The sequence below is a fragment of the Gadus macrocephalus genome, chromosome 15 (genome assembly GCF_031168955.1).
Source record: "Gadus macrocephalus chromosome 15, ASM3116895v1".
NCBI classification, from domain to species: Eukaryota; Metazoa; Chordata; class Actinopteri; order Gadiformes; family Gadidae; genus Gadus; species Gadus macrocephalus.
In genome coordinates, this window is record NC_082396.1 from 21,592,390 (window position 1) to 21,619,553 (window position 27,164).

The 27,164-nt window shown below is 42.4% G+C and overlaps 3 protein-coding genes and 1 long non-coding RNA gene across 10 annotated transcripts in view; 3 read left to right on the forward strand and 1 right to left on the reverse strand.

The window, feature by feature from the left end:
* Window positions 1-13,379: 13,379 nt before the first annotated feature.
* On the forward strand, window positions 13,380-20,234 carry ciao2b (cytosolic iron-sulfur assembly component 2B). Of its 2 annotated transcripts, none has more exons than XM_060073439.1 (5): window positions 13,380-13,621; window positions 13,942-14,021; window positions 17,708-17,898; window positions 18,689-18,734; window positions 19,872-19,932. In XM_060073439.1, the coding sequence occupies exons 1-5, from the start codon at window positions 13,501-13,503 to the stop codon at window positions 19,872-19,874; spliced, it is 441 nt and encodes a 146-aa protein (XP_059929422.1). In that variant the 5' UTR covers window positions 13,380-13,500; the 3' UTR covers window positions 19,875-19,932. The 2 variants fall into 2 exon arrangements, with proteins under 2 accessions (XP_059929422.1, XP_059929421.1); XM_060073438.1 differs by having other exon boundaries at window positions 13,386-13,621; window positions 17,708-17,833; window positions 19,872-20,234.
* On the forward strand, window positions 14,028-17,008 carry LOC132473359 (uncharacterized). Its single transcript, XR_009529348.1, has 2 exons — window positions 14,028-15,044; window positions 16,309-17,008. It is a non-coding gene; the product is annotated as an uncharacterized LOC132473359 (long non-coding RNA).
* Window positions 20,073-25,588, reverse strand: setd4 (SET domain containing 4). Of its 4 annotated transcripts, none has more exons than XM_060073429.1 (13): window positions 25,475-25,588; window positions 25,115-25,202; window positions 24,922-25,014; window positions 24,683-24,720; window positions 24,390-24,478; window positions 23,945-24,181; window positions 23,731-23,790; window positions 23,488-23,617; window positions 22,983-23,157; window positions 21,760-21,844; window positions 21,548-21,628; window positions 21,314-21,437; window positions 20,073-21,146 (listed from the first exon to the last, which is right to left on the reverse strand). In XM_060073429.1, the coding sequence occupies exons 1-13, from the start codon at window positions 25,490-25,492 to the stop codon at window positions 20,988-20,990; spliced, it is 1,377 nt and encodes a 458-aa protein (XP_059929412.1). In that variant the 5' UTR covers window positions 25,493-25,588; the 3' UTR covers window positions 20,073-20,987. The 4 variants fall into 4 exon arrangements, with proteins under 4 accessions (XP_059929412.1, XP_059929413.1, XP_059929415.1 ...); XM_060073430.1 differs by having other exon boundaries at window positions 25,465-25,575; XM_060073432.1 differs by lacking the exons at window positions 21,548-21,628; window positions 21,760-21,844.
* cbr1 (carbonyl reductase 1) overlaps window positions 25,524-27,164 on the forward strand; it is a 54,738-nt gene continuing 53,097 nt past the window's right edge. Inside the window, exon 1 of one of the 3 annotated variants that reach the window (XM_060073434.1) lies at window positions 25,524-25,664. The gene's annotated coding sequence lies outside the window, so the exon portion shown is untranslated. The remainder of the gene's footprint in view (window positions 25,665-27,164) is intronic. The other 2 variants (XM_060073435.1, XM_060073437.1) reach the window with 2 other exon arrangements.

Here is a 27,164-nt window from a genome sequence, read left to right on the forward strand (position 1 = left end):
CTGTTTTCACATCGTTTCCGAAAAGCATCATTGTTAACGAACGTTGTGAAAACACTCGTAGCTAATGAGGGCTCCAGGGGTACTCCTAGATTGCTAAGAGCATTCGTTACTATAGCCTCAGTGGAGGCCCCAGCTGGACAATCCGTGGTATTAGATGTGTTTTATTAAAACACATCCAATACCACTGAATGTCCAGCTGGCACAATTTCACAATACACCCAAAACAGTGGTTGCCGCCGATATATTAGGCTACTCATAGACTTCTGCTAGATTTAAACAGCAAAGACAGAGATGTGTTAAAAGTCAACAACAACATAGTTTATTGCAGCAATTTAAAATTCCAAAAATACATGCGCAGCCGAAATGTACAGATCAAATGCCCTGTCACAAGGCATATAATAAAATACAATTATTCCATTGCTCTTGTGTGGTAGGTCGCTTTTGAGCTGCATTTGCTGTCTCTTTCTGATTTTAATTCAACCATCGTGGTAAAAATGTCATATTGATCAATGACAGAAGAATAATCATGCTGAGACCAGCGGGTGTCTGAGAATTTCTGCAGGCGTTTTTTGTTGCGATTGTTTGCCATAAAGCACTGTAGGCGCTTCGGTAAGGCTGTGAAAAAGTTCCCTGACCATAATCGCGTTTGTAGCCTACACTCAGACGTGAACTCATTCTTGCATGCGGGTGTCTTCATTCATAAAAAATAAATATACATTCAGTATGCTAATTATTCTAAAGAGGTCTAGACTCCGTGCGCAGCCCCGCCTTCTCCAGTGAACCAAGGAAGCCTGCGCCGTGATTAACGGGGGATTTGACCCCCTCGGTTTTACACAGGAAACTTGAGGTAAGACGGTGAAATCGCCGGGCGTGCCAAGGTGCGACCGAACCGGCTTCGCAGTGTAAAAAGGCCTATACATCATCCTGCCCAACAATATGATCTAGCTCCCCTAATCGGGTCAGAAATAGCCGTGTGTCAATGCCCAGACTGCGTTTGAATGATAATGAATGAATAGAACGTTGCATCTTTCATGTTTACGCCAAAGATTTTAGACTAGAGAGTGCGCGCCAATCAATGAAACCTTATGCGGAATCAGATAATGTCTGCTCTCTTTGCTGCACGAAGCATGTTTCAGAAATCAGAAACCTTCTTAGAGCCTTCTTAAAGGCACCCAGTGCAACTTTATGTAAACATTCAATGAAAAATAAATATTCAATTTCTAGTCTTTTTTACACGTAGTAAGTTTCAATAACTCCATACCATTACATATCGACATTCAAGGAGTAAAGATGAGACGTCGTTGTGTGGTGAGAACTGATAGAAAATCGTAAACAACAACAATCGCCGGTGGGGAGAAGCCATTTTTCCATTGACTGGAAGCCTGCTTTATTTATTGTAGGTTACAAAAAATAAAGAAAATGGCGGCATTGTTGTTGTTATCGATTTTGTATCAGTTCTCACCACACAACGACGTCTCATCTTTGCTGCTTAAATGTCGGTATGTAATGGTATGGAGTTATTGAAACTTACTAAGTGTAAAAAAGACTAGAAATTGAATGTTTATTTTTAAGCCTCGAAAGTTGCACTGGGTGCCTTTAACGCTACATCATTCGTAACCTCTACTTAAACATCTTGCGTGTTTCCCGAAACGTTCTTTGCTGCGAATCTCTTACGTAGGCTACGTCGTTCGTTGGAAAGATTGGTCGGAAGCGCTTGTAGAACCTTCTTAAGGCCGATTTAGGGTCGTTTTAGACGCAGAGACGTAAGCATGTAATTTACACAAGGGACTTGTTTTAGACAAGTTTTGATTTACGGTTCCTTTAAGGTTCCTTAAGGATTGCGCGTGTTGCAAGGGGATTCTCCGCCAGAACAGTAGGGGGAGCAACGAACGAATCTGTGGGCGTGGAAGTGGAAATCGCTGGCTTGTTTATATTTATGCACTTCCAGTATTTTCGACGAGAGTAGCAGTAGCTAAGTTTAGGTTAGCGGTCTTTTTCCACACTCTGAACAACCGGAAATGTGAGACTCCTGAAAGGATGTGGTTAGCTGGCCAATCACAGTCTTTGCGAGCTGTGTAGGGCCGTAGTGTTTTAGTCGCATAGTCAGGAATTTTGGGCGACGCACTTAAGCACGTAAGGGGGGATATTTTACCGCGCAAGGGGGGGTTATGTATCTTACGTGCTTACGCGTTACGTCTAAAACAGAGCATATATCGGCCTTTAGCTCTACCATAGTGATTGTTCAGCTTCTAATGCTAGTCGCCGCCACTGTACCTTTAGAAATCCCTGTTGCACATGGAACTGCCACATTGGCAGTGTTGTTTCTCCAATGGGTTTAAGTAATTCATGAAGAAAATAATGCTGGAAACACAAAGCAAAAAATAAAAAGAAAGACATGCAGGATAGCAGTGTTACGAGTGTAGCGTGTGACGAGTGACGTCAGCAAGCAAGTGAGTGTACGAGCGAGGAGAGCGAGCAAGTAGCATGTTTCAGTCTAGTGTCAAGAATCGGTGGCTTCTTCATTCCGACCATATTCCGACATATAAGCAGCAGAGCCACTGCCGGTCAAAGTGAAGGGTGTTACCCCCGAGAAAACATCGGCCCTGGAGGGAACGTCTCCCCTGTGCTCCACGACTACAGTCTGGGAGCCGACACAAGGATACACGCCCAGTTTCCCGATTAGGCCTACGTCCAACCTGGTGTGAATCCGTGAATATTATATATACAATGTGGGAATAGTTTCTCAGACTTTTCAGAGAGAGAGAGAGAGAGAGATTCAGAAGGGGTGTGTGCAGAGCTACAACGCACCCTATTTATGTAGGCCTATATGTCAAAACCGCAAATGCAAAAAAAGGGTCAATGCTTTGTAGTATGAATACTCAAGTTTTGCAGCAGATCATATATATTTATTACGTTGCTTCGAAGATGTCTGGTGCCGGTCTCCCTAAATAATAAATTAATATAGGCTATTAAAAGAATCCTCTCATTGTGAAGCAGAATACACCAAGCGTTGGATTGTTCACCTAGGGAACGTGAGCTGGGTTTAAACCGTCGTGAGACAGGTTAGTTTTACCCTACTGATGATGTGTTGTTGCCATAATAATCCTGCTCAGTACGAGAGGAACCGCAGGTTCAGACATTTGGTGTGTGCTTGGCTGAGGAGCCAATGGGGCGAAGCTACCATCGGTGGGCTTATGACTGAACGCCTTTAAGTCAGAATCCCCCCTAGATGTGATGATACCATAGTGCCCGGGCCAGGCCCGGTTCTACGGAGGTGCATAAGCATGCATTGCACCCCCAAAAAAAAAATATCCACCCTCAATTGAAAAAAATAAAATAAAATTATAAATATGATAAAAATAATAAAATACTTGCTCACAAAACAAATTGTAATAAAACTTGTGACAATTTCCATTAAATACCGTTGAGATATGATATGAGCATCCAACATCACTCTGACCGCTCAGTGGTGATCTATTTTTGTTGCCGGAAGCAATTTCATTCGTTGATATGATTAAATAAACAAACAAATCACAATCTATTGTCAATTATTATTATTAACAGTACATTTTACTAGTATAACTGTTGTATAAAGCAATATCACACTCGAGGTCGCAATGTTGTTGCTCTATATCAGCGCTGCTGTGATTGGCCGCCGGCCGGCATCGTGTGTCATGCCGGCGTCGTGTGCAAAATGCACGCACCCATATAGGCTGTTTCCCAAAGTGAAGGCTGCAGCCGGACGCGTCCTTGCTAGTCGCGTCCTATGGAGATGAGAATAGAGTGCTAGCTCGAGTGCTTCCTAGCGTTTGTAACGCTCACGGTGCGGCCACACCAAACGCGTTACTCGCGTTGGATAACGCGAGTAACGCGCCTAACCTGACGCTTGATCATTGTGTGGTGGTTACTCGGTTCAACGCTTCCAACGCGTCAATGCGCCAACGCAGCTAGATGAGTCCATGTCCATGCAAGTGAACAGAGCGTTCCCTCTTCGTCATAACTATCAAACCAAACATCCTTCACATTCACCGAGCGAACATTATGAGAGTAAAATGTACATTTCTCGCTAAAAATGTTTCCATAAACGCATTTAATGGCGTAACTATGTTACTATTTCCACCCAGAATAAAGATAGTTGTCGGCCGTGGCTGCGCTGGAGTCCGAGGTAGGAACCCCAAACGCCGCCGTGTTTGGGTGATAGAGCTTAGATCGGGTTAGATTAAATAATCTCTGATATAAATAACAATAATCGGGTTCAATAACTTCACATGGTGTGTCTGGTGTGTTTCCAGCATTCGTAGTGTTGATCAGCAGAGAAATAGTCCGCCAAGACGTTGTCCAGACACTCTGTCCATGCAAGTGAACGGAGAAGGGTCCAGCTGCAGGCAACGCCCATTTGTGTCTGCAGTCGGATGATATTGAGTGAACGGAGCGTTCCCTCTTCGTCATAACTATCAAACCAAACATCCTTCACATTCACCGAGCGAACATTATGAAAGTAAAATGCACATTTCTCGCTAAAAATGTTTCCATAAACGCATTTAATGGCGTAACTATGTTACTATTTCCACCCAGAATAAAGATAGTTGTCGGCCGTGGCTGCTCTGGAGTCCGAGGTAGGAACCCCAAACGCCGCCGTGTTTGGGTGATAGAGTTTAGATCGGGTTAGATTAAATAATCTCTGATATAAATAACATTAATCGGGTTGAATAACTTCACATGGTGTGTCTGGTGTGTTTCCACCATTCGTAGTGTTGATCAGCAGAGAAATAGTCCGCCAAGACGTTGAGGTTGCTTAGCATCCAGACACTCTGTCCATGCAAGTGAACGGAGCGTTCCCTCTTCGTCATAACTATCAAACCAAACATCCTTCACATTCACCGAGCGAACATTATGAAAGTAAAATGCACATTTCTCGCTAAAAATGTTTCCATAAACGCATTTAATAGCGTAACTATGTTACTATTTCCACCCAGAATAAAGAAAGATGTCGGCCGTATGCTTCTGTCCAAGCTCACTACTCTCTGCCAGTGACGTCGGGTCAAGCTCCACACTGATTGGCTATCGCGGCTAAGCGCCACGCATTGGAGCGTTGAAAGTTCAGATTTCTGAACTCCGGGCGTTGGTGCGTTGGGCGCGTTACTGCGTTTACGTGTGTAATTACGTGCCTCACGCCCCTAACGCGACGCTTCAACGCATGTCTACGCGCCTATACCAATGGTTCCCTATGCAAAAATGCCGAGTTTGGACGCCCCTAACGCGAGTAACGCGTTTGGTGTGGCCGTACCGTCAGACTTTGGAACGACTTGGTAGTGTGGAAGCCCTTCCGCTTTTTAATACTGCGTGTCCGCTTGTAGACACATGTGCGCTTATGTACGGTGGCGCTGAGCATTCACCAAATAAAAAAAAGTTTCACAGCTAATGTAGCCGTTAGCACACTCAGGATCTCGTAATTACGAGATAATATCTCGTAATTACGAGATAAGGATCTCGTAATTACGAGAAAATATCTCGTAATTACGAGATACGGATCTCGTAATTATGAGATAAGGATCTCGTAATTACGAGATAAGATATCATATTTACGACATAAGGAACTCGTTTACGAGAAAAGGATCACGCCTCTCATTCATAAATAACGTTGCTGGCGAGCAGCAGGCCGGCAAAGATGACGCTATCCGACGCTATCGTATTTAATCTCCTGCTCGGGTTGAGGCAATGGGAAATATTGATGTTCCTTAAAAGTGAGGAGGGCATTAATATAAGTATGTCAACATTGCGCAGACATCTGAAGTCATTGGCCGGCAAAGATGACGCTATCCGACGCTATCGTACTTTATTTCCTGCTCGGGTTGAGGCATTGGGAAATATGGATGTTCCTTAAAAGTGAGGAGGGCATTAATATAAGTATGTCAACATTGCGCAGACATCTGAAGTCATTGGGACTGTTCAGGAGAAAAGCCCAGTCGGACCTGCTACAAGTGGCTCTCTTCCTGCAGGAGCAGTTGAACCAGTACGGGATGCTTGTTCCATCATTTGATGTGCCAAAGCCCCTCGAATATTGACGCGTTAATTGTTCAGTGGAACCCAGAAGTGGAAATGTTGTTGTCATGGTGGTTTAAAGGGCATGTGGCTGGCCCCTCACATTGCTGCTCTTAAAAGTTGAATACAGCAGTGCATTATGTGTTTAACTTTATACTATGCATTAGGCCTATTGTTCAGAAAACGTCTTACCTCAAGCTCTTTTCCGATTAATGAGCTAAATTGTTTTTATACAAATCAATAAAATATTGTTTTTGTGGGGAAATATAATTTTTGTCCCACTGCCCACATTAGATTTTGTTTTAATATTGGCTGTGACAGTATGTCACATAATTAATGTATTCAAATTTAAAATACTATGTAAAATACATAGTTAAGGCAAACCCTGTCAGTTGTTAAATTATCAAAAAAAAACCTTCACAGTGGTATAATTATTAATGAGCACACACCACTGACTGAAGTGATCTATTGCTTTTATACAACGGTTACTATTATGGCAAAACGAAAGTCATAGACACACTACATTAAAAAACAACAAGAAAGTCAAAGTAGCTGTTTTATTAAAGAATACAAAAAAGTAATCCCTCCTGGCTGCCTTCAAAATGCACGACGGTCGCTATGCAACACACTTTAGCGTCCCTCCGAGAGAAGGCTCGGCTAGAGCGGTTCGCCGGCAATTTATCAGGTCCGACTGGGCTTTTCTCCTGAACAGTCCCAATGACTTCAGTCGTCAGCGCAATGTTGACATACTTATATTAATGCCCTCCTCACTTTTAAGGAACATCCATATTTCCCAATGCCTCAACCCGAGCAGGAAATAAAGTACGATAGCGTCGGATAGCGTCATCTTTGCCGGCCAATGACTTCAGATGTCTGCGCAATGTTGACATACTTATATTAATGCCCTCCTCACTTTTAAGGAACATCAATATTTCCCATTGCCTCAACCCGAGCAGGAGATTAAATACGATAGCGTCGGATAGCGTCATCTTTGCCGGCCTGCAGCTAGCCAGCAACGTTATTTATGAATGAGAGGCGTGATCCTTTTCTCGTAAACGAGTTCCTTATGTCGTAAATATGATATCTTATCTCGTAATTACGAGATCCTTATCTCATAATTACGAGATCCGTATCTCGTAATTACGAGATCTTTTCTCGTAATTACGAGATCCTTATCTCGTAATTACGAGATATTATCTCGTAATTACCAGATCCTGAGTGTGCTAACGGCTACATTAGCTGTGAAACTTTTTTTTATTTGGTGAATGCTCAGCGCCACCGTACTTATGAATAAAACATGGCAGCAATCAAGCTGATCGATATTTATTTGACTTTTGTCTGTTATGAATGCGGTCATGTCTCCTTCGCATGGAGCCTCTTTGGGGAAGTCACAAAAGCTTTGTTGCGGTTGATCGAATCGTCTTTATTAAAAGGAAAATCCATTCAATTTTTATAAAACTAAGTGAAACTAAGTGAAATTATCTGAGAACTTAATTCATGCATCACATTTACAGTACGGTTGATTACTATTATGCAGGGGGGAAAAGACAAAGAAAGATGATAAACATGTATTTATTTGGATATATTATTTAACTGATCTGATTCATTCATTCATATATGCCTACAATCTACCAGTGCTTTGAACACAAAAGTATATCATATAAAATACAATTATATACGTTCATTCTGTGAGTGATACAGTAGTAAGCAAGTAGGTGGTTTCGAACACACCCTTTTGGGTGTAAAAAATTGATGCGTGCTTCGAATGGGAACAGTGCTCGGGCAACGACTGATGACGTTTCACGAGTCCACGAGCACACGAGCACGCACAAGTACGCGAATTGAGAAACGGCCAATATGCCGAATAGGCCTACTACATATAAAGAGTTTTATACCTCGCTCGCGCTCTCGCTCTCTCTCTCGCTCTCTCACTCTCTCTCCAAAATACAACATAGGCCTACATATCACGTTCACGATGAATATTGGAGAGCAAAGTGACAACGCTTCACTTCATTTCGACACAGTGTTTCAGCCCCATGGACAGAGAGCGTAGGTCTAATTCTCAACACGGGCACGAACACACACACACACACACACACACACACACACACACACACACACACACACACACACACACACACACACACACACACACACACACACACACACACACGAGACTAAGTACACGGTATTAGGTATAAGTTTGACTAAATCAATACCAGCGAAATTATTTAGGCTAAAAGCCCTCTGTAAACACAGTAAACAACACATATAGGCCCACTCACAGCTACTAAAGATACAATTTTTATTTGTTTTTCACTCACCGTTTGACTTCTTTACAGGAAAAGCATTAGAAGTGCACTGCTGGAACTTAGCCTACATCGTCTTTTATTTTTGGTTTCATAATCATACATTGTTTCATAATCAGGAATTGCGCCTTGGCCTATTCGGGATATTGAACCGTCGGCCTAATGCGCCTCCTTTTTGAAAAGTCGGACAAACGGACCTTCTGACCAATGGGTTACGTTTTCGGAACATTGAACCGTCAGCATAGTGGCATGTCGATCTAATGGGTAATATTTCGGACCATTGAGACGTCGGAACAATGAGGCATCGGAATTACGGCATGGCACTAGTGGTGGATCTAATGATTCGTTTCCGTGACCCAGTTTGCGTGATTCAGTTCGCCACGAGGAGTCGTTCGCGAATCGTTCGTTCGTTCGTTTAGTCGAGTTTCCGGTAGCACTAACTCCACTGAGTCTGACTGACTCAGCTGAGAACCGTGCAATGGGGTCCATTCCATGATGCGATTTACCGCTACCGGAAACCAGGCTGAACGAACATACGATTCGTGAACGCCTCCTCCCAGTTCAGTCGAGTTTCCGGTGAATCGATTCACCGGACACTCGACTGAACGTGGAGGAATCGTTCGCGATTCAGCCTTGTTTCCGGTAACGGTGAATCGCATCATGGAATGCACGCCATTGCACGGTTCTCAGCTGAGTCAGTCAGACTCAGTGGAGTTAGTGCTACCGGAAACTCGTTCGTTCGTTCAGTCGAGTTTCCGTTGAATCGAATGGTGAACGAGACGACCGAACGAACGAGAGAGACGGACCGGTTCGGTTCGTTCGTTCTAAAGACTCGTTCATTCGAACCGGTTCGCGAACGAACAAGCCAACACCTCATGGCACCGGTTTCTCATGCACACATTTATTTAGCACACATAGCACAAAGCCTTAATGTCACAATAATAAACATTTGTTTTGGAAGCATACTATACTGAGGCCTATGTTGTTTTGCAAGTGATAAAATAATACGCTGTCCAGCGTATTAATGCCCTCCACAGGTCCGATGATTAACTACATTTTTACATATAGTCCTGTACTATGCAGGAACTGCAAAACTGCCCTAGAGATCAGTTTATGGTTATCACAGTGCCCAAACAAGGAAAAAAACGAAAAAGCCTGAACTCCGAGTCCCAAGACCAACAGTCTACCAAATAGTGCATGTCTTTCTGTCCTATATTTTCTACACTCCAGAAAAACATGTTTTACTGGCTCAGAACTCCCACATTCACATAAACCAGAAACATGTTTTCCTACATTAAATAAAAAGGGATTTAGCCCACAGTGACCCAGCCTCAATCTACACAGTTTAACTGAGTTCCTACGGGACTGAAAAGTGCAGGTACTTGAGATTGTAAAGAGAAAGTGTCTACCCCTGCTTTCTTTTTCCCACCCTCTCGGCCATTCCTTCCTTAAGCCTTCTTTAATTATTTCTCTCAGTTCCACTCTCCCCCAGGATATATGAACATCTACCTCTCTACTCAAACTTTTTTTTGCAATCTGATCTACCTGCTCATTCCCCCCAACCCCAGCGTGTCCAGGAACCCAGCAAAAGGATATGTTAGATCTAAACCCAATTCTAAAAAACACAGTTAGAATGTCAATAATAATATCAGGTCGAGCCTTAGATTTCCCCCCTTTTAAGGCTTCCAGAGCAGCTGCAGAGTCAGAACAGATGATAACCTCTCTAGGTCGGGTTCCTTTAATCCACCTTAAAGCCCATAAGATTGCCATTAACTCAGATGTGAAAACAGAGCTCCCATTAGAGATGCGCCGGCCAATCTTCACCCCAAGCTGCTCCACATACATCCCAAACCCAGCTCTCCTACTAACTGGGTCTCTAGATCCATCTGTAAAAATAATCAAAGTACTGTCTCTAATTGAGTTTAGATGTTCTGCTATTTTTGGAGTTACCAGTTTCTTATCTTTTTCCTTTAGAAAGACCATTTCAATGTTCAGCTCGGCAGAACCCAATATGGCATAGGTAGCCAGCTTGTATGTTCCGCTAAACTAACCTGTTCCAACTCTTGTAATATAGACCCTTCTAACAGGCACCTTGCTGGAAAAGTTTGATGACACCCACTTAGTTTTACCCAGTACTGCAACCCTAACTTAATGCGCCTAAACCATAAGGGCATTTCTCCCATTTCAATAAGCAGGGCAGGGACTGGGGAAGTTCTGAAGGCCCCACAGCAAAGCCTCAAAGCCCTGGCCTGCAGCACATCTAGCCTTGCCAGAACAGATTTAGACGCAGACCCATACACAAAGCACCCATAGTCAAGAGAAGATCTAATCATGGCCTGGAAAATTAGAAGCATTGTCTCCCTGTCAGCCCCCCACTGACAGCCAGCTAGACTTCTGATAACATTCAAAACTTTTTCACACTTCAACAAATTTGGCTGACATGCACAGCCCAAGTCATCCGCTCTTCAAACCAAACGGCCAAAAATGTGAAAGCTTTTACCTTCTCCAGTGGAGAGAGACCCATACATATACAATGCAATATTAGGCACCTTCCTCTTAAAGCCAAATATCATATATTTAGACTTCCACACGGAATCATACGCCTTCTCAATATCCAGAAATACACTGACTACACTTTCCTTATTGCTAAATGCCCTTTTAATGTCCTGATCTAAAATTGTAACTGACTCCATCGTGGACCTCCCATTTCGGAAACAATTCTGAAAACCAAAAAAGAGTCCTTTGGTCTCTAAAAAATACACAAATCTATTAGTAACAATTTTCTCCATAATTTTACATAGCACTGCTGTGAGTGCTATAGGACGGTATGAACTAGGGTCAGACGCCTCTTTGCCTGGCTTCAAGATAGGGAAAAAATGTCCTCGAGTTCCATATCATCCAGATGTTTAAATAACTCGTATGACAACCTATCTCTCCCTGGGGTAGTATTTGCCCCAGACATAATTGCTTCTTTCAACTCCTTAATAGTAAAAAACAGATGAATGGGATTAGCATTATCTAAACTCCCCTCCAATTTCCACTGATAGACTGTCATCAACTCTGCCCTCTTCCTACATCTCTCAACTTCCAGGCTCCCTGAACTGTACACTGCTTGAAAACTTTCAACAAACTTGTCTGCTTTTTCTTTATTGGAAACTGCTACACTCACTCCTTTCTGTAACACAGGCATTAGCCTGCTTTTATAAACCCCTGACATTTTACGTACGGCTGACCATAGCTGCCTTACTGGAGTCTCAGGACCTAGCGTACCACAAAACTTCCTCCAACTACATCTCTTTGCCTCTTTAATAACTCTTCTTGCCACTGCCCTTTATCTTTTATACTCACACATTAAACATTATTGGGTATTTTTTTAATCTTCTATATGCTACATTCCTATTCCTTACAGCTTCGTCACAATTTCTTATCAATACACTTATAATACGTTCATTGTTACTGTCTCCAAATGTGTTATGATATGTGCATGCGCCGAAATCCTACGTTGTCTCAGAGGAGAAGTGAGAGTGGACAATGGATTTGAATTGTATTAGTAGGCTACGGAAGGCACCACTGTGACCCTAAAGTTGGTAAAGCTGCGCCTTGACTAGTGTGGCATATGAGCTATGTATGCATGTCTGAAAGGATTGCTTGAGTGGATATCAGTTACAGTATGCCACAATTTTCCGTAAGGAAATTTTCCTTACCACCCGCCTGTGTCTTCAGTAGTAGAAGCTGAAGTAGTAGTAGCTGAAGTAGTAGCTGAAATAGTAGTAGTAGCTGAAGTAGTAGTAGTAATAGCTGAAGTAGTAGTAGTTGCTGCATTTGTTGTTGAAATAGTAGTAGTAGTAGTAATGGTAGTAATTGTATTCTCTTTAAGAGAATAGCGTAGCTGGTACGTGATTAAAAGTAGCCCAATAGGGTGGGAAAAAATGCCAAATCTGGCAACACTGCCTGGACGTCATCAAAATGTAGCCCAATAGGGCGGGCAAAACGCCAATGAGACCAACTGAAACGAAGCCGATATGAATCTTAAACTGTGATTTTGAAGAAAGCATTAATGATATAGAAATTCTGTTTAAATATTATTGAAGATACGAGTGCGTCGATTTGTTAAATTTTTTGAACGAAGGTAAACTGTTGGGAGGCGGTGTCAGAGGCTGGCCAGACGACTTCAATGGGACCCACTCAAAGCGCAGCCAATATGAAACTAAAACTGTGATTATAAAAAAACGGTGAAATTTCGTTTTGAAATATAAGTGTAGGTTTGTCTTAGCTCGCTGTTTGTTTTTTTCATCTTCACAGAAGTGAATGCTCGTTAGGTGTCTAGCCCTCCAGGCGGGAAATATGTTAGATATCTTAAACAATCAATGTTTTTGACTCAAGACATGTCGAGTCATTACAAGTCAAAGAGGCAAAGTCAGAGTCAAGACTCAAGTCAATAGCAGTCAAGTCTAAGTCGAGTCTGAAGTCATCAAAATCTTCAAGGCATGTGATTCGAGTCCACATCTCTGTGTAGGACAGTTAGCTGAGTTCACCAGATGTGTTTTGGCATGGGTAGGTCAAAAGGTCAAGCCGCATAATAGATTTGAAAGCATTTATCAACATTACAATTTTTATAAAATCACAGTATGTTTTTTTGACAAAAGAAGCTTTGCGTTACGTAGGCAGGCCTTGTATTAACACATCAAAGTTGGTTTGACACAAATTCGTACCTCGTAGCCAGTGCTAAAAATATTTTTCGAATGTGTCGAATATCCAACGTCCAATATAAAACAAACTTCACTACGCCGGCCAATTTCGTTCTATGTTGGGAGCGCTGGAATAAAGTGCATCCTTCTATTCCGTGATTTGAGTTGGCCGATTCTTTCTATATACATTACCCAATTATAGGCCACAATAAAAACCTTTGGAACACACCATAAACCCTTCTTGCACTTTTGCCAGATTTGGCGGAAAATCGAAACCAATCTGGCTTCCTTGACGTCACCCAGCTGCTCTCAAAGTGCGTTCTTCACTGTTTTGGTCCTCACGGTCTTCCGTTCAACAGGAAGCACAAACCAATGAGTGACCGTACTAGTGTTGCGAGCGGTTGCAACAGTTTTGTTGAGCCAGTATATAGTCTGATCGTTGTGCGCCACTGGTCTTCAAGATGTCCGTCATGCTGGAGAACGAGAACCCCGTGGTGTTCCAGCGGTCCGGAGCGAGGCTGTGGACAGCGGCCGACGAGGACGAGGGGGTCCACGACCCCATCGACCACAGGGAGGTGTTCGATATCCTTTATGAATCCTTATCATCGACCACAGTGAGGTGCTCGATATCTTTTATTTCTGACCATTATCATCGACGACAGAGAGGTGTTAGACATCCATTTTTTTTATGAAGTATTATGGTGCATCAGAGGAGATACTCGTGGCGTCTGCATATTCTGTTATCAAAGCATGTTGCTGAGGTGGTGTTAACTAGTATGCTGACCAGTGAGGTGGTGTAAACAGTGTGGTGGTGCAACCAGTGTGCTGACAAGTGAGGTGATGTAACCAGTGTGAGTGGGGATTCAGTTCCTTCAAAGACGTTGAGCCTTAACAAGGTTTACATTTGATTCGATCTATCAACGACCCAGAACATCCTCTGTCTCTGGAAGAACTCAATGTGGTGGAGCAAGTCAGAGTCCAGGTAAGTGCAGGCCTGCCTTAACCTGCCATTAGGCCCTGGGGCTGAGAGGTTTCGTAGGCCCCCTGATAGTGGGTCTTACAATGAAAATGTGTAAATGCCATGTGTCTAGAATGCAAAACGTATTAGTGACCCTCTCTGAGCCACATAACATCGCAATATTTATATTAGTAGTTTATAGATTACCAAATAATTAAAGGAACGCCAAGGTAAAACCATGGCGCAGGAAAGTTTGATTTAACTCCATATTACCAAAATAAAACGTGATCCGGTCTGCAGAAACACAAACACACCTAATAACAGCATATTAAAAAGTAAGAGCTTCCTCTTTGGCCTCGGCAGCCTTGGGAATCCAACACGCGCGCACACACACGCGCGATTTCGCACGTGTTTCCAATTAGAAAATCCCACACTGCCAAATGGTGATATTTCTATGCTTTGGCCAAAAAGATTGCTTGTAAACTAAACAAAGTACCTTTTGGATGGTGAATAGCACAGCCACTCTCTGGGCAGATACTCCACATTGCAGAGCTTCCGCTGGAAGTATGCCCTCGAGAATAATATTCTCTGATGTATGTACTAATGTTCTGAGGCAGAGAGGTCAGATTCTTTGTTTTGGCACAATTCTGGTCCCATTTTCGCCCAGTAGACGCGCACCTGTAAATCCATCGTGTTACCGCAGCAACCCGGGTCAGTGCTATAGGGGTCGTCTCCTCCACATGAGTGAGGTGATGGTCCTCCTCCTGCTGTGTGCTCGTCCTTTTCTGCCTCTTCTCCATGGCTAGCAGAAGAACAGCCAGAAGAACAGCTTGGCTCAGAGCACCATCTCGCTCATCGTTGGTTAGCGAGGCTCCGTCACCGGCATCGCCACTGGCTATAGGTCCATTCACACTCTATGTTAAATACAGATGGGAACCCTTTCGTCCGGTGCCGGAGGTCGTTTCGTACGTCATTGGGTCCGTGGCCTGTGAGCTTACGAATCCGGAGTGCTCCGGGAGAAACGGAGCAATACCAACGGAAATCGAGGTGGCAGTATAAGTCCAACCATTCGCAAAAATAGAGAGTTGTATAATATCTGAGATATATATATATACATTGTATTTAACATTTATATTTGTTTATATTATTTGCTTTGGCGATGAGTTATAACTGGTAATTTAAAAATGGCCCAACATTTTGAGGAGAGAATTTGCGGTTTGGTGAGGGGTGTCACATGCCACCTCCCCGTAAGCCTACACTGTTTGCGCCTTTTTTTTGCCAATTTCGGGTGACACAAAGCAAAATCATCTCCTCTACAGATGCAATGTTTGCGATTGTCGATGCCGGTAATTTGTGACACGACAGTCACTTCCCTCTAGAACACTGAAACCGGACAGAGGTATGAAGGGTAGTTCCGGAGATAACGTTTGGTACGGACGGACAAATACCGGAGGTATGAATTGGCCTTGTCGCCGCACTGTTCGCTCCATAATCACCAGTGGTTAGCGGGGCTCCGTCACCGGCATCGCCGCTGGCTATCTCCGCACCGTTGCCACTCGTTGATGAGCTTTACTTGCCTTCTTCATTAACAGGTTTAAAAAATCCAGTCAGCTTCGGGATCTTATTCAATAATTATTTTTGCAGTCTTCGGATTGTTCGGATTGTTTTGGCCCTACGCCGATCGGGGTGCCTATCATGAACCAGTATTAAAAAATAAAATAAAATACTGCAGCTCATGATAGGCCCCTGAGGGGTATTCCATCAAATTCGTTAACGAAAGCGGCGCTTAGTTGATTAAGCCCGGTTAGAGCTAGTGCCAACTTCCACTTGAGGCTAAAGCCGTTCCATCAACCCAGTTCGGCCGCGCCGTGCTCCGGTTAGTTCAAGCCAGGCTCACGTTATCGTGGATTACGCACCCTCACGAGATATGTAACCAGCCCAGAACCGTGAATGTCGAATCATGGATCAAATGTCCGAAAAGGACCAAGCGGGATCTTTTCCAGCGGCGAACAGAAGCTGCTTGTGGAGGTCTATGAGGAGTACAAGCATATAATAACTCAAAAAGGGAACACCGTAACCATCATTAAAAACAGGGAGGCCGCCTGGCTATAAAATCTGCGATCTTTTGAATGAAGTAGTATTAAGCGTAACATATTTCAATGTAATATTGACCGTAGATTAGTAATCAGGGAGATAGTCTTGAGGTAATGTGTCTGTTCAATCCCCACCTAATTAGTTAATTAGGAAGGATTACTGGAGAAAAAATCTTTGCATATTCTAAATTGACTGACCATAGTATTTTTCTCAACAGAAGTGGTCTTGGCTGCCTGCCGAGAAACTCACCTGAATGGAATTTATGTGGCTGCAATTTCCCATGCAGCAGTGTCTTTGTCATTGTTATAAAGGCTTATCATCAGTAACATTAACTTTACCATGGGTTTTTGCAAGTTATATTTGGGTTCTAGGGATATAGTAAGACATATTTATTATATAAAAAGTCAATTGTTAGTTAATTTCACTGATATAAAGGAAATTACAAAAATAAGCCAACGGCAAGAATTCAATAAAGTGCCCAGGACGCCAACTCGGGTTGCCTGTAGTACAGGGCAGATACTAGACCACTCACCCAACTGCTGGTTCCCAATTTTGATAGAATACATACATTTGTATAAAAATTAGTGCTGTCAAGTGATACAAATATTTAATGGTGATTAATCGCATCAATGCCATAGTTAACTCAAGATTAATCACAATTTTTTTTCTATGCTAAATATCCCTTGATTTCTTTGTCCCATAAATTTCTCATTTTAATGCTCTTATCAACATGGAGAAGTGCATCGGCTTGCCTTGTGCAAATGTTTTCTTATTGATAACAACATTGGCATATACTGATCAAAACAGGATGATACAAAAAAAATGCCTATAGTGCAATTAAACGATGATAACATACTGCCTTGAACATAGCAATCGGGCTACTGCTGCTTTGTTTTGAGGCAAAGAAAAAAAAATAATGCGTTAATCGCGCAATGAAAAAAATTAACACCGTTAAAATTGGTTTGCGTTAACGCCGGTAATAACGCGTTTAACTGACAACACTAATAAAAATGTGTTGAGAAAATATCCACGTTAACAATAGATAGCAATTCATTTAATAATTTTATTTGCATCATTTAATCTTAGACCCTTAGTGAAAATATAGGCTGTTTGTACTTCATATAGGTACATTTATGACAAAATCGTGAGGACTAGGCTTGGCGGAACCTTCTGATGGTACACTTGTTTCCGACAGATGGGACTTTCTGAAGCACTGCTCAAGTAAGCCTAAGCATGGTACCGACCAGGTTAGTTTGGTCGGATAAATTGCCATGGTTACTTAGTGGAGATTCCCTTAAGTCATGTTGATGGAACGCAACTCTAGCTTTAAGTGGCGAGGCTAAGCGAAATAAACCCGGCTTTGCCTTTAGCTTGGTTGATGGAATACCCCTCTGATCGTCGTAGGCCCTCAGGCTTCAGCCAAGGTAAGCCCATGCATTAAGGCGGCCTTGGGTGAGTGGGCTTTGGTTTTTACGCAATACTGTATACACTGTTGGGATTTATTCACCTATATCTATCGATGTATTACAACAAAAAAATGACGATTTTTGTAACCCTATTCTTGAATAAATTATCTATCCGCGTGTTATCTTACAGTTGACCCCCACATCCTCCAGGTAAATGATGAAGACAGTACGGTTGGCATCGAGTTTACTCCCACCATCCCGCACTGCAGCATGGCCACTCTCATCGGCCTTTCCATCAAAGTCAAGCTGCTTCGCTCGCTGCCAGAGAGGTTCAAAGTGTGTATCAGACATATTCAAGTTATGTATCTGAGTGTTGTTCTCTGCTTCCATCACCGCTGCAGGTTGGTTACTAGCCAAGATCGTTGCGTGACACGGGTAGAGGTCGAGCCATGGTTAAGGCTACGTTTACACGATGACGGTCTGAACAGAAGACGCAAAAGTGGCGTCGCGTCTTCACTGTTTATTCCGTGTTTAGACGAGCGTTTTCGGGAGGAAATCTGCGTGCATACAGTGACGCAAAAGTGTGTAGATTTAGATTGGGTATGCATGTCAGGTGGCTAGGGTGTTGTGATACACCATCACACAACACCACCATGTCTGAGCTCATGCGTAGAATCTTCCTTCTTCTCTTATCCGTGCCGCAAAAACCAAAAAGATCCTTCTCTGTTCAGTAATACTATCTGTACTTATCCTGTACATTCCGTGGAAAGACTCCTGTACGCTTGTTAGATCTGCCAGAGCAGCTTGAAGGTCCGACGCATGGATATAATCTGACATGTTTGTTTATTTCCTTGTACTGGCACATGTATGTGACGTAAACGGATCTGAGCAGTGTTTTGCGTCTTGGCAGTGTAGACGGAAACGCTACGGCGGAGCGTATTCAACTTTTCCACTCTGGAGGGTGGTTTCAGATTTATGCGTTTTCATTCCCCAAAAAACGCCGTCACCGTCTAAACGAAAGGCACTTCCGATAAAATATTTTGTTTTTACCCGCAAGCGTCCTCGTGTAAACGGGGCCTGGATTTGATCCCTTGTCATGTGAATTGTAAACACAAATGTCAGTGTTATCTTTTTCTTTTGTTGAACGTTTGAATGTGACTCGTGTCATTATTTTTATGTGACCCTCTTCAGATTGATGTTCACATTACCCCAGGGACTCATGCTTCAGAGGATGCAGGTGAGACATAACATATATTTGGATAAATTTAACATAGGAAGAGTGCGTGGTATAATAATTAAAAGGTTATGCAAAAAGTACTCCCTTACTGCTTTTTTTCCAAGTGATGGGTAGATCAGGACACATTGTTTCAAGTATATTAATTATTAAATATTTTTCCGGGTTAGGCTGAGACCAATCAAAGTCCAGAGTAGAATGCTGTAATCAAAAAGAAGGGTTTGGATAAAGTCACTAGCAACGTGGTCACGTTAGTTTATCTCAATCGTTTAAACACGTTTCCTGAAACTTAATTTCTCTCTAAAAACTAATCTGAGGAGTTAACCATTTTGTCAAAATTCAACAAATCTCTTGCAAAAGGAAACACTGCACTCAAAACCATGTCCTCTCTTCTCAAAACGGATTCTTTCCACCAAAACGATAAAAACCGGTGTGCTAATTTGAAAAAACACTCCCAAAATACTGTTTATTTATGTTTTGGCTTCATGAGGCCATGTTACATATTCAAATGTATAGTTTCCTTTAAAGTTTATTAGGTTGCAATTTTATGGTACATACAGTGTAACGATTGTTGCCATATTGTTATACAATACTGTGAATGCATAATAAATATTGCATTGACACAATCGTATCAGAATAGGACACAAAGCATATTTGTCTATCCAATGAGCTCTAAAGGGCCAAACTCACAACCTAGCTTCCACAACCTGCAAAAATGTGATTTAGAATGTCTATGAGTGAAAACAAAGGAATTATGCTTAGAGTTTAGCGGTCTGGAGTCTAGTTGCTGATTCATGAGCTTCAAGTTTTCAGAATTTTGTGCATAGTTCCATTTCTTGTGTGTGTACAATGGAGAAAAACTAAAAGAACAGTATATCAACAATTGTTTTACAACAAACCTAAATCGACATGGTGTTTAGACTGTAAGGTACTCTGCAGACTGTGTGGAGCTTAGCAGTTTGAGGACTGAATTGCAAACTATGCTTGTGGTGAAGATAAGGTCCAGATTATTAATGGATTCCACTTAGTGGTGGTTTACAAGATCCATTGGATACTGTAACTCAAGGTATGGATAGTTTCCACTTTTCGTGTGCTGATGCTGGTTGATAAGAGTTGTTTCTGTTTAATTGTTCTTTTCAGTAAACAAGCAGCTTGCTGACAAGGAAAGAGTAGCGGCAGCTCTGGAAAACTCCCAGCTACTGGAGGTTGTCAACCAGTGCCTGTCCACCAAGAGTCCCTGACCTGCTGGCTCCCCATCAGTGACTGCCCACCCCTGTGATTCTGCTTTAAGGCTGCTTCTGTAACCTGACATCCAATCCCAATATAACCACAATATTTTCCTGAATAAAAAAATGATTATTTATTAGCTGACATGTATACAGGTTTGTGAATCTAACTTCTGCATTTATTCTTTGTGACATGCGAGTGATTTAAAATGTTAGTGAATTGGGTTGGATATATTTTAAGATCAGTTTGTGTAAACTTGCAATAAATAATATTTTTTTAATATTAAACGGATTATATTTGTATTGCATCGAAACTACTCAATGTGGGATAGATATTGGGCGCATGGAAACTGGTTGCTATAAACATTGATATATATGATAAAGCGTCTTAGAGTACCATATTAAGCGCTATATAAATTTCATTTATTATATGCAAGAGAACCGCCGTTTATCTTCTAGCAACCACGTGTCAATTTCTAGCACAGTAAGCATCTACAGTCCTTGTATAGGAAATACGTTATCAAACATTTGCCTGAGGAAAATCTGCACCACATTTAAATGTAACTGACTTTAATTGAAGTCTTTCTGAAAATGCCCAAATCCCCTTTAAAACACACCATGGACTAAGTTGATGTACATTACCACGCATTTGAACCAAATCCCAGCAATCCTGCATGTGTATCTTTTGTTTATGTATTTGCACCAAAGGAAGGTTAAACATGCAGACACATTTTGACAAAATAGATCTTGCCTCTGACTTTTAATATCCCGCAACTGCTCCAAACTTGACTATTTGAGCGGGCTGCATTAATTAAGCTGCATTTGCTACAGATCTATGGTTTGTGGCTTCTGTCCTGATGCATGTAAATGACTGACCACACAGAGGGGAAACCTCACTGTCTTTTCCAACCTAGTTATCAAATCTGAACCTTGCTCTTCCGTAGTAACTAATAAAGGGGATATCCACGTGGACTTGATCCCCAGTCCTGAAGGACCGTTGTGATTGGCATCCCGGAAATCCAATGGGTGATCAGCCCTGTTGTGGTTGGGTGAGGGAGGACTCTCCTAGTATGCCATGAAGTACGTGCATGCAACTCTCCAGAATGTTCTGCTCTTCCTGCCGGAGTGACCTGATCACACCCAGCTGCTCTTTCGTTGGCTTGTCACAATGCTGGAGGAGACTGGATATCTACACAGACACAGACACACACACAATTCTAAGGATATCGCATTTCTCAAATTGGCCCCTACTTTCACCCACCAAAGCGTTCAGATAAAAACACAGGTGCATACCTAGTGCTTATTACAGTGCCCAGTAAACCATATGAAGAGGTTCTGGTGTGTGTGTGTACTTGCCTTCTCCATGGATGTGTTTGTGTCCTGCAGTAGTCTTTGACAGAGTATCCAGGCAGTCCTACCTGCCCACTGTTCGCTGTCGTCGCACACTGACTGGCCAAGCAACACAGCCTTCCAGGAAGGACTACCGCAACACAAACAAACAACAACGATGATGATGATTCCCCTCAACAGGAGAGCAGACCAGTGCCATCTGTGTCAGTATGTGTGTGATAAGAACAGGGTACTAGTTACTATGCAGCCTGCGGCAGGGCCAACAGCTTGAGGACAGTCATCAGCCTCCAACTGGGACCGTCACTGGACACGGTCAGATTACTGAGAGAGGGACACGGAGGCATGTAGTCTGGGTTTTCATATTGTAGGTCTTCCATATCCAGAGACTAACTGTACAATGGTTTTTAGAGCTGTGGGTTTATAGTGTGTGGGTGGATGATCAAACCACGTACTGGGAGAAATTGTTTTCTCTTAAAAACTTCATTTTTTGGTCTACACTCCTGTCAAGCGCGCCCTGCAGGACTTGTTGAAGGAGATCTGAGTGACGGGAAACAGAGGAGACAAAATGCTGACCTTAAAAAGCTGATTTTTTTTAACTGCACTCCAGCATCACTCACTATCGATTTTCCAATACATTCCCCGAAATCCCCAAAAATTGAACATGCCTGAGTGAAATGAACATCCATTCTTGACTAGAGGGCTAGTGCTATGCAAAAATGGGGACTTAACCTACGATGCAGCTCTCATTGTTCTCTTAGGATGCATGGATATACATATGTACACTACCATTCAAAAGTTTGGGGTTACGTAGAAATGTCCTTATTTTTCAAAGAAAAGCACTGTTTTTGCAATGAAGATAATATTAAATCAATCAGGAATACAGTCTAGACATTGTTAATGTGGTAAATGACTATCTAACTGGAAACGGCTGATTTTTAATGGAATATCTACATTGGTGTACAGGAGGCCCATTTACAACAACCACCACTCCTGTGTTCTGATGGTATATTGTTTATCTAATCGTGTTAAAAGGCTAATTGATGTTTAGTAAACCCTTGTGCAATTATGTTAGCACAGCTGAAACAGCCAAAGTCCTACTTTATAGTGATTCAACTGGTCAATGAGTTTGTCTTGTGTATCAAGTAGTGCTGTCAGTTAAATGCGTTATTAACGGCGTTAACGCAAACCAATTTTAACGGCGTTAATCTTTTTCTTTTTTCTCAAAACAAAGAAGCAGTAGCCTGACTGCTATGTTCAAGTCAGTATGTTTGTATGTTCATCGTTTAATTTCACTACAGGCTTTTTTTTTGTATCGTCCTGTTTTGATCAGTATATGCCAATGTTGTTATCAATAAAAAACCATTTGCACAAGGCAAGCCGATGCACTTCTCCAAGTTGATAAGAGCATTAAAATGAGAAAAATTAATGGGACAAAGAAATCAAGGGATATTTAGCATAGAAAAAATCGCGAGTTAACTATGAAATTAATGCGATTAATCGCGATTAAATATTTTAAATCGCTTGACAGCACTAGTATCAAGACAAACTCATGTTGTCCCTGATGGCAGGCACAACAACAGGTAGACTTCACTGATCAACCAGTCGCTCGCCAAATGCCTGTGAGGTCGGGGGAAGTGGGGGAAATACAACCACTAACTTATCACCTGGAGCTTACCTGCATCCACGTAGACCACACTATTTGGGTTGCCGGGGGCAACAAAGCCATACTCTATCAACAGGCGTTGGTTGTCATGGGAACCATAATTAATGAAAGCCTGCTGATAACGCTGTATTCCGGCGACAGTCCTGATCTCGTAGCACGCGTTCACATGATTGAAACTGGCCGACAACTGGAAACAAACAACAACAACACTAACAGTTTAAGTTTAACCCTCTAGTGGCTTGAGTTGTAGATAGCTAAATAAAATTTAGACCTCTAAAATGTTCCCACGGTGGGAGCAAAACGGTACCAGAATAAAACAAGAGAAGAAAATCCCTTGATAGCTTGACTTGTGCATTTCGTTTTGAGAACCTTTCTAATCAGAGAGGTAGGTTGACTCTACTGACCAACAAACCAATGAGACCACATACAAACCCATTACATTCAGTTTGTATTGTGCATAGTCACGTTGGAAATGTCTTTCTTGTAAATGTATAATTTGGTTGTGGACCGATAGTACCTGCACATCCGGCCGGTGGTTAAGCAGGTCTAGGAAGGGAGCCAGAGCATACACATCCTGTCCAGACAGGAAGTGGTTGGGTGGGCGGGACAGGAAGACTGAGCGGGTATTGACACTGCACCACGCCCACCTACAGAGAGAAAGAGTGGAGGAAGGAGTAGCAGAGGAAAAGCATTCAGATCCAGGGCAGATATCCAAAACTCACCATGAATGAGCAGTTTTGAAATAATAGGATAAACTCACCTCAGAGCGTCATAGGTCAACACCTCCTCCGCATCCCGGCTCAGGATTGGCTGCACGGACCTAGACCAGCCAATAAGAAGAATGCAGAGTTTATAAATAATATCCAGTCTAGAACCAAACACAAACAACACACACATTTGAATGTGTTATAGATATTTAACCTACAAAAATAAAACAGGAAGACTTGTAGATTGCCTTGATGCATCAGTTTCACCTGAAGAAGTCCTGATTGGAGGAATGAAGATCATTGACTGCCTTTCTCTGATCTCGGGCCTGGCTTTGTATGCTGGCTGGCAGGAGAGCGATGACATTATTGCTAAAATAGGCGGGGCAAGTGTATGTTACGGGCAGGACGTTGATATAAGCGAACCAATCAGACTCTTCTCCTTTGTGTTGCTCACAGACTAGGAAGACACAGAGAACCAATAAGGGAGAGAGGCGGGGTTTCCAGCTGAAAAATAAAATGCAATTGTATCTTAATGAAACTTGGAGAGCAAAAACCACAGCATTGAATATTATTTTTGATACGTTATATGGCTTAAACAAAAATATATAAATCTAAAATGATTCCCGAAAAATGTGATCCAAGCATACAAAGCTTAGATGTGCATCCATAGTAGTTTAGAAGTGCATAGCTTACATAGTGAGTGAGTGACTACCTCTTGATGTACGGCCCGAGGTAGCTGTCCAACACGGTGGAGGTGGTGATCAGGCAGGCCTCTGGCAGAGAGATAATCAGGTCGTCGGGCTGACAAAGACATCAGGAGACTGATATTATCTACTATACTGTCTGGATGTGGCAGGTAGAAATGTAAAATATGTATGTAGATAATGAAATCTGATTTTGCTCATTGCATCTGGATAGAGCCACATATTGCATCCTTGTGGCTTAGGATGTTAGTCAATGAGTTAACAAACAACATTCTTCATTGGTTGTTATGAAACAACTTACCTTAATGATCTCTTGGGCCTGCAGACCTCTCCCAAAGTCTAGAAAGATAAGGCAAATACATAGATGAATTTGATCTTAGGTGCATCATTTACAAATGCATGAATGTATGAACAAAACAATTTACAACGTGTCCCCTGGAGCACACTTGTCCTGTCATATACATTTTCATTCTGTATGATAAATAACCATTAGGAACCGCTCATAGATAGTATGATTGTGACAGTGGTACATTGACATACCAGTAAAGTTGGCTGGCTGCAACACACAGTCAAATCCATGCTTGTGAAGGAATCGCAACAAAGTGACATACTGCTGCTGGTGGGATAGGGACACTGAGAGAAATAACAAAACGTGAATTAATGTCTGAAACCTTGTATGAAACGGTAGGCCAAATAGCTGCCAATTGATTGGTTATAATGGTAGAGCACTCACCTGATTTGCTGGTATTCCGCTGTTTCCGCCCTCGCCTTCTCCTCGTTCGACCTGCTCGCCGACCCCCCGACCTCATTCCATCCTCCATCTCAAACATCAACACACAAACACCGAGATAATGGTTCTATACCTGATGCTTCATGTGGTATAGAACCCATATCTCGGTGTTTGTGTGTTGATGTTTGGGACGCGTAGCATGACATTAGCTCTGCATTACATCAAACATTGGACCAATCATCTCGGCACAAACCATGGAATACTTCCAACTATAAATTTCACATTGTATATACATCATTTACAGTGCTGGACAGTTATTTCCCAAATGGGCTGGGAGTACAGAAGGATCGTACCGAGCCATACCCGGGGACACAGGTCCATGCACACAACACCGGTCTCCGTTGTTCCGGGTGTGCGCGGAATCGTTGCGCACAAGTAACAACGGCCGCCTTGACTTGTGTGGGGTAGAGTCTGAAAGTGTCTGCGCGCTCCAAACACAAACCCTCCCCGAGTCTGCTCAGCTGCCACGTTGCTTCAACTTTCTACATTCCAAGTAAGTGCAAATAAGTTTCAGTATCAGCTGTAAGTGTGAGTGCAGTACGATGTTTATATCAGATGAACGAGAAATGGGTTCAAAAGCCGAAAACGAGATTATGTAACCATGACATAGTAGTAGTTTTAGAAAACCAGGATGAAATATGCACCCAGTCTGACCCTTCATGTGCAAGTCTTCTTGACTCATTGATCCATGTACGTCCATGTTCTGATGTGAAATTCATTGCAAGGTATTAGTGAGCGTGCATAATAGTAAAAATCATATATCATGTATTTCTTAAAGGCCTACGTGCAGGTTTACCGTAAAGGCGGCTGCATGCTTCAGCGTTGGTGTTACGTTGTTGCGCAAAATTTACTCAAAGCAATTCATGCTCCCTTTTAGGTTGCGCGTGTTGCGCGTGTTGCCAAGCAATTTACCGCCAGAACAGTAGGTGGAGTAATATGTGGAGTAAAGTTTTTCGTTGAAGACGACCTCGAGAATGACGTCTTTGTCTGTGGGAGTCGTTGGTTTGTTTATGTGCCAAAGTTTGATGATCTCCTTTCGCGAGTCATCCGATATCTTCCCGACTCTCACCAAAACTGGCCCTTGTCAGGGAGCAGCTGGCAGATTATTCTTTGTCAGATGCTGGCGTGTTTCCCCACCAGTACAATGTGCTACGATTGGGTATGCGCACTGACCAATAAATATATATACATTGGTCACTTGGAAGCATGACTTTTGATTCATTAGTTATCATGTTACACAAGTTACCTAATTTGGTTTACGTCAAACTCATTAATTCATATCCATATAAAATGTTTATACAACAGCTACTGCCTTGACAGATGAATGAATTATTTAAGTGTAGGCCTATAGCCAAAGGCTTTAAGCTATAGCGCATAATGTCCACATAAATTATATGGTAGGCAGCATTATTAGAGAAAAGGGGTTTATTTATCAAATACAGAAAATAGTCCCACCATACACATTTTTCATTCACTACACACTCACGCTTTCAAATTTCATTCACTCAAAGAGGCTACTGAACTTATGTTTCACACAGAACATGAACACTTATGTTTCACATAGAACGTGAACACAAAACATTACGTAATTAATTCAAATAGGCTAACACTAAAACAAATAAGGCCAGTAGGCCTAATAGAACGAATATCGGGTGACAAGATCATTAAAATGGCTCACAATCCCGCATCAGCTGTTTGATGTCGCGCATCAAAATAGCACTTTGCCCCTGTGGAAGGGTTCGCATAATTATGTGCCAGATCGTGTGGTAGGTGGCGGTATGAAAACAGGAAATGTGATACTCCAGACAGGAAGTAGTAACCAGACGAGCAGACCAATCACAGCCTTGCAGGCTGCGCGGCTTGCGTAAAAGCTTACGTAAAAAGTCTAGAAAAATCGCCCGACGCACGCAAGACGTGAGAAGTCGCGCAAGGGGCGCGCAAGGGCCTCTTGCGCTTGCGCTTACGTAACTGAGCATAAATCGGCCTTTAGTTT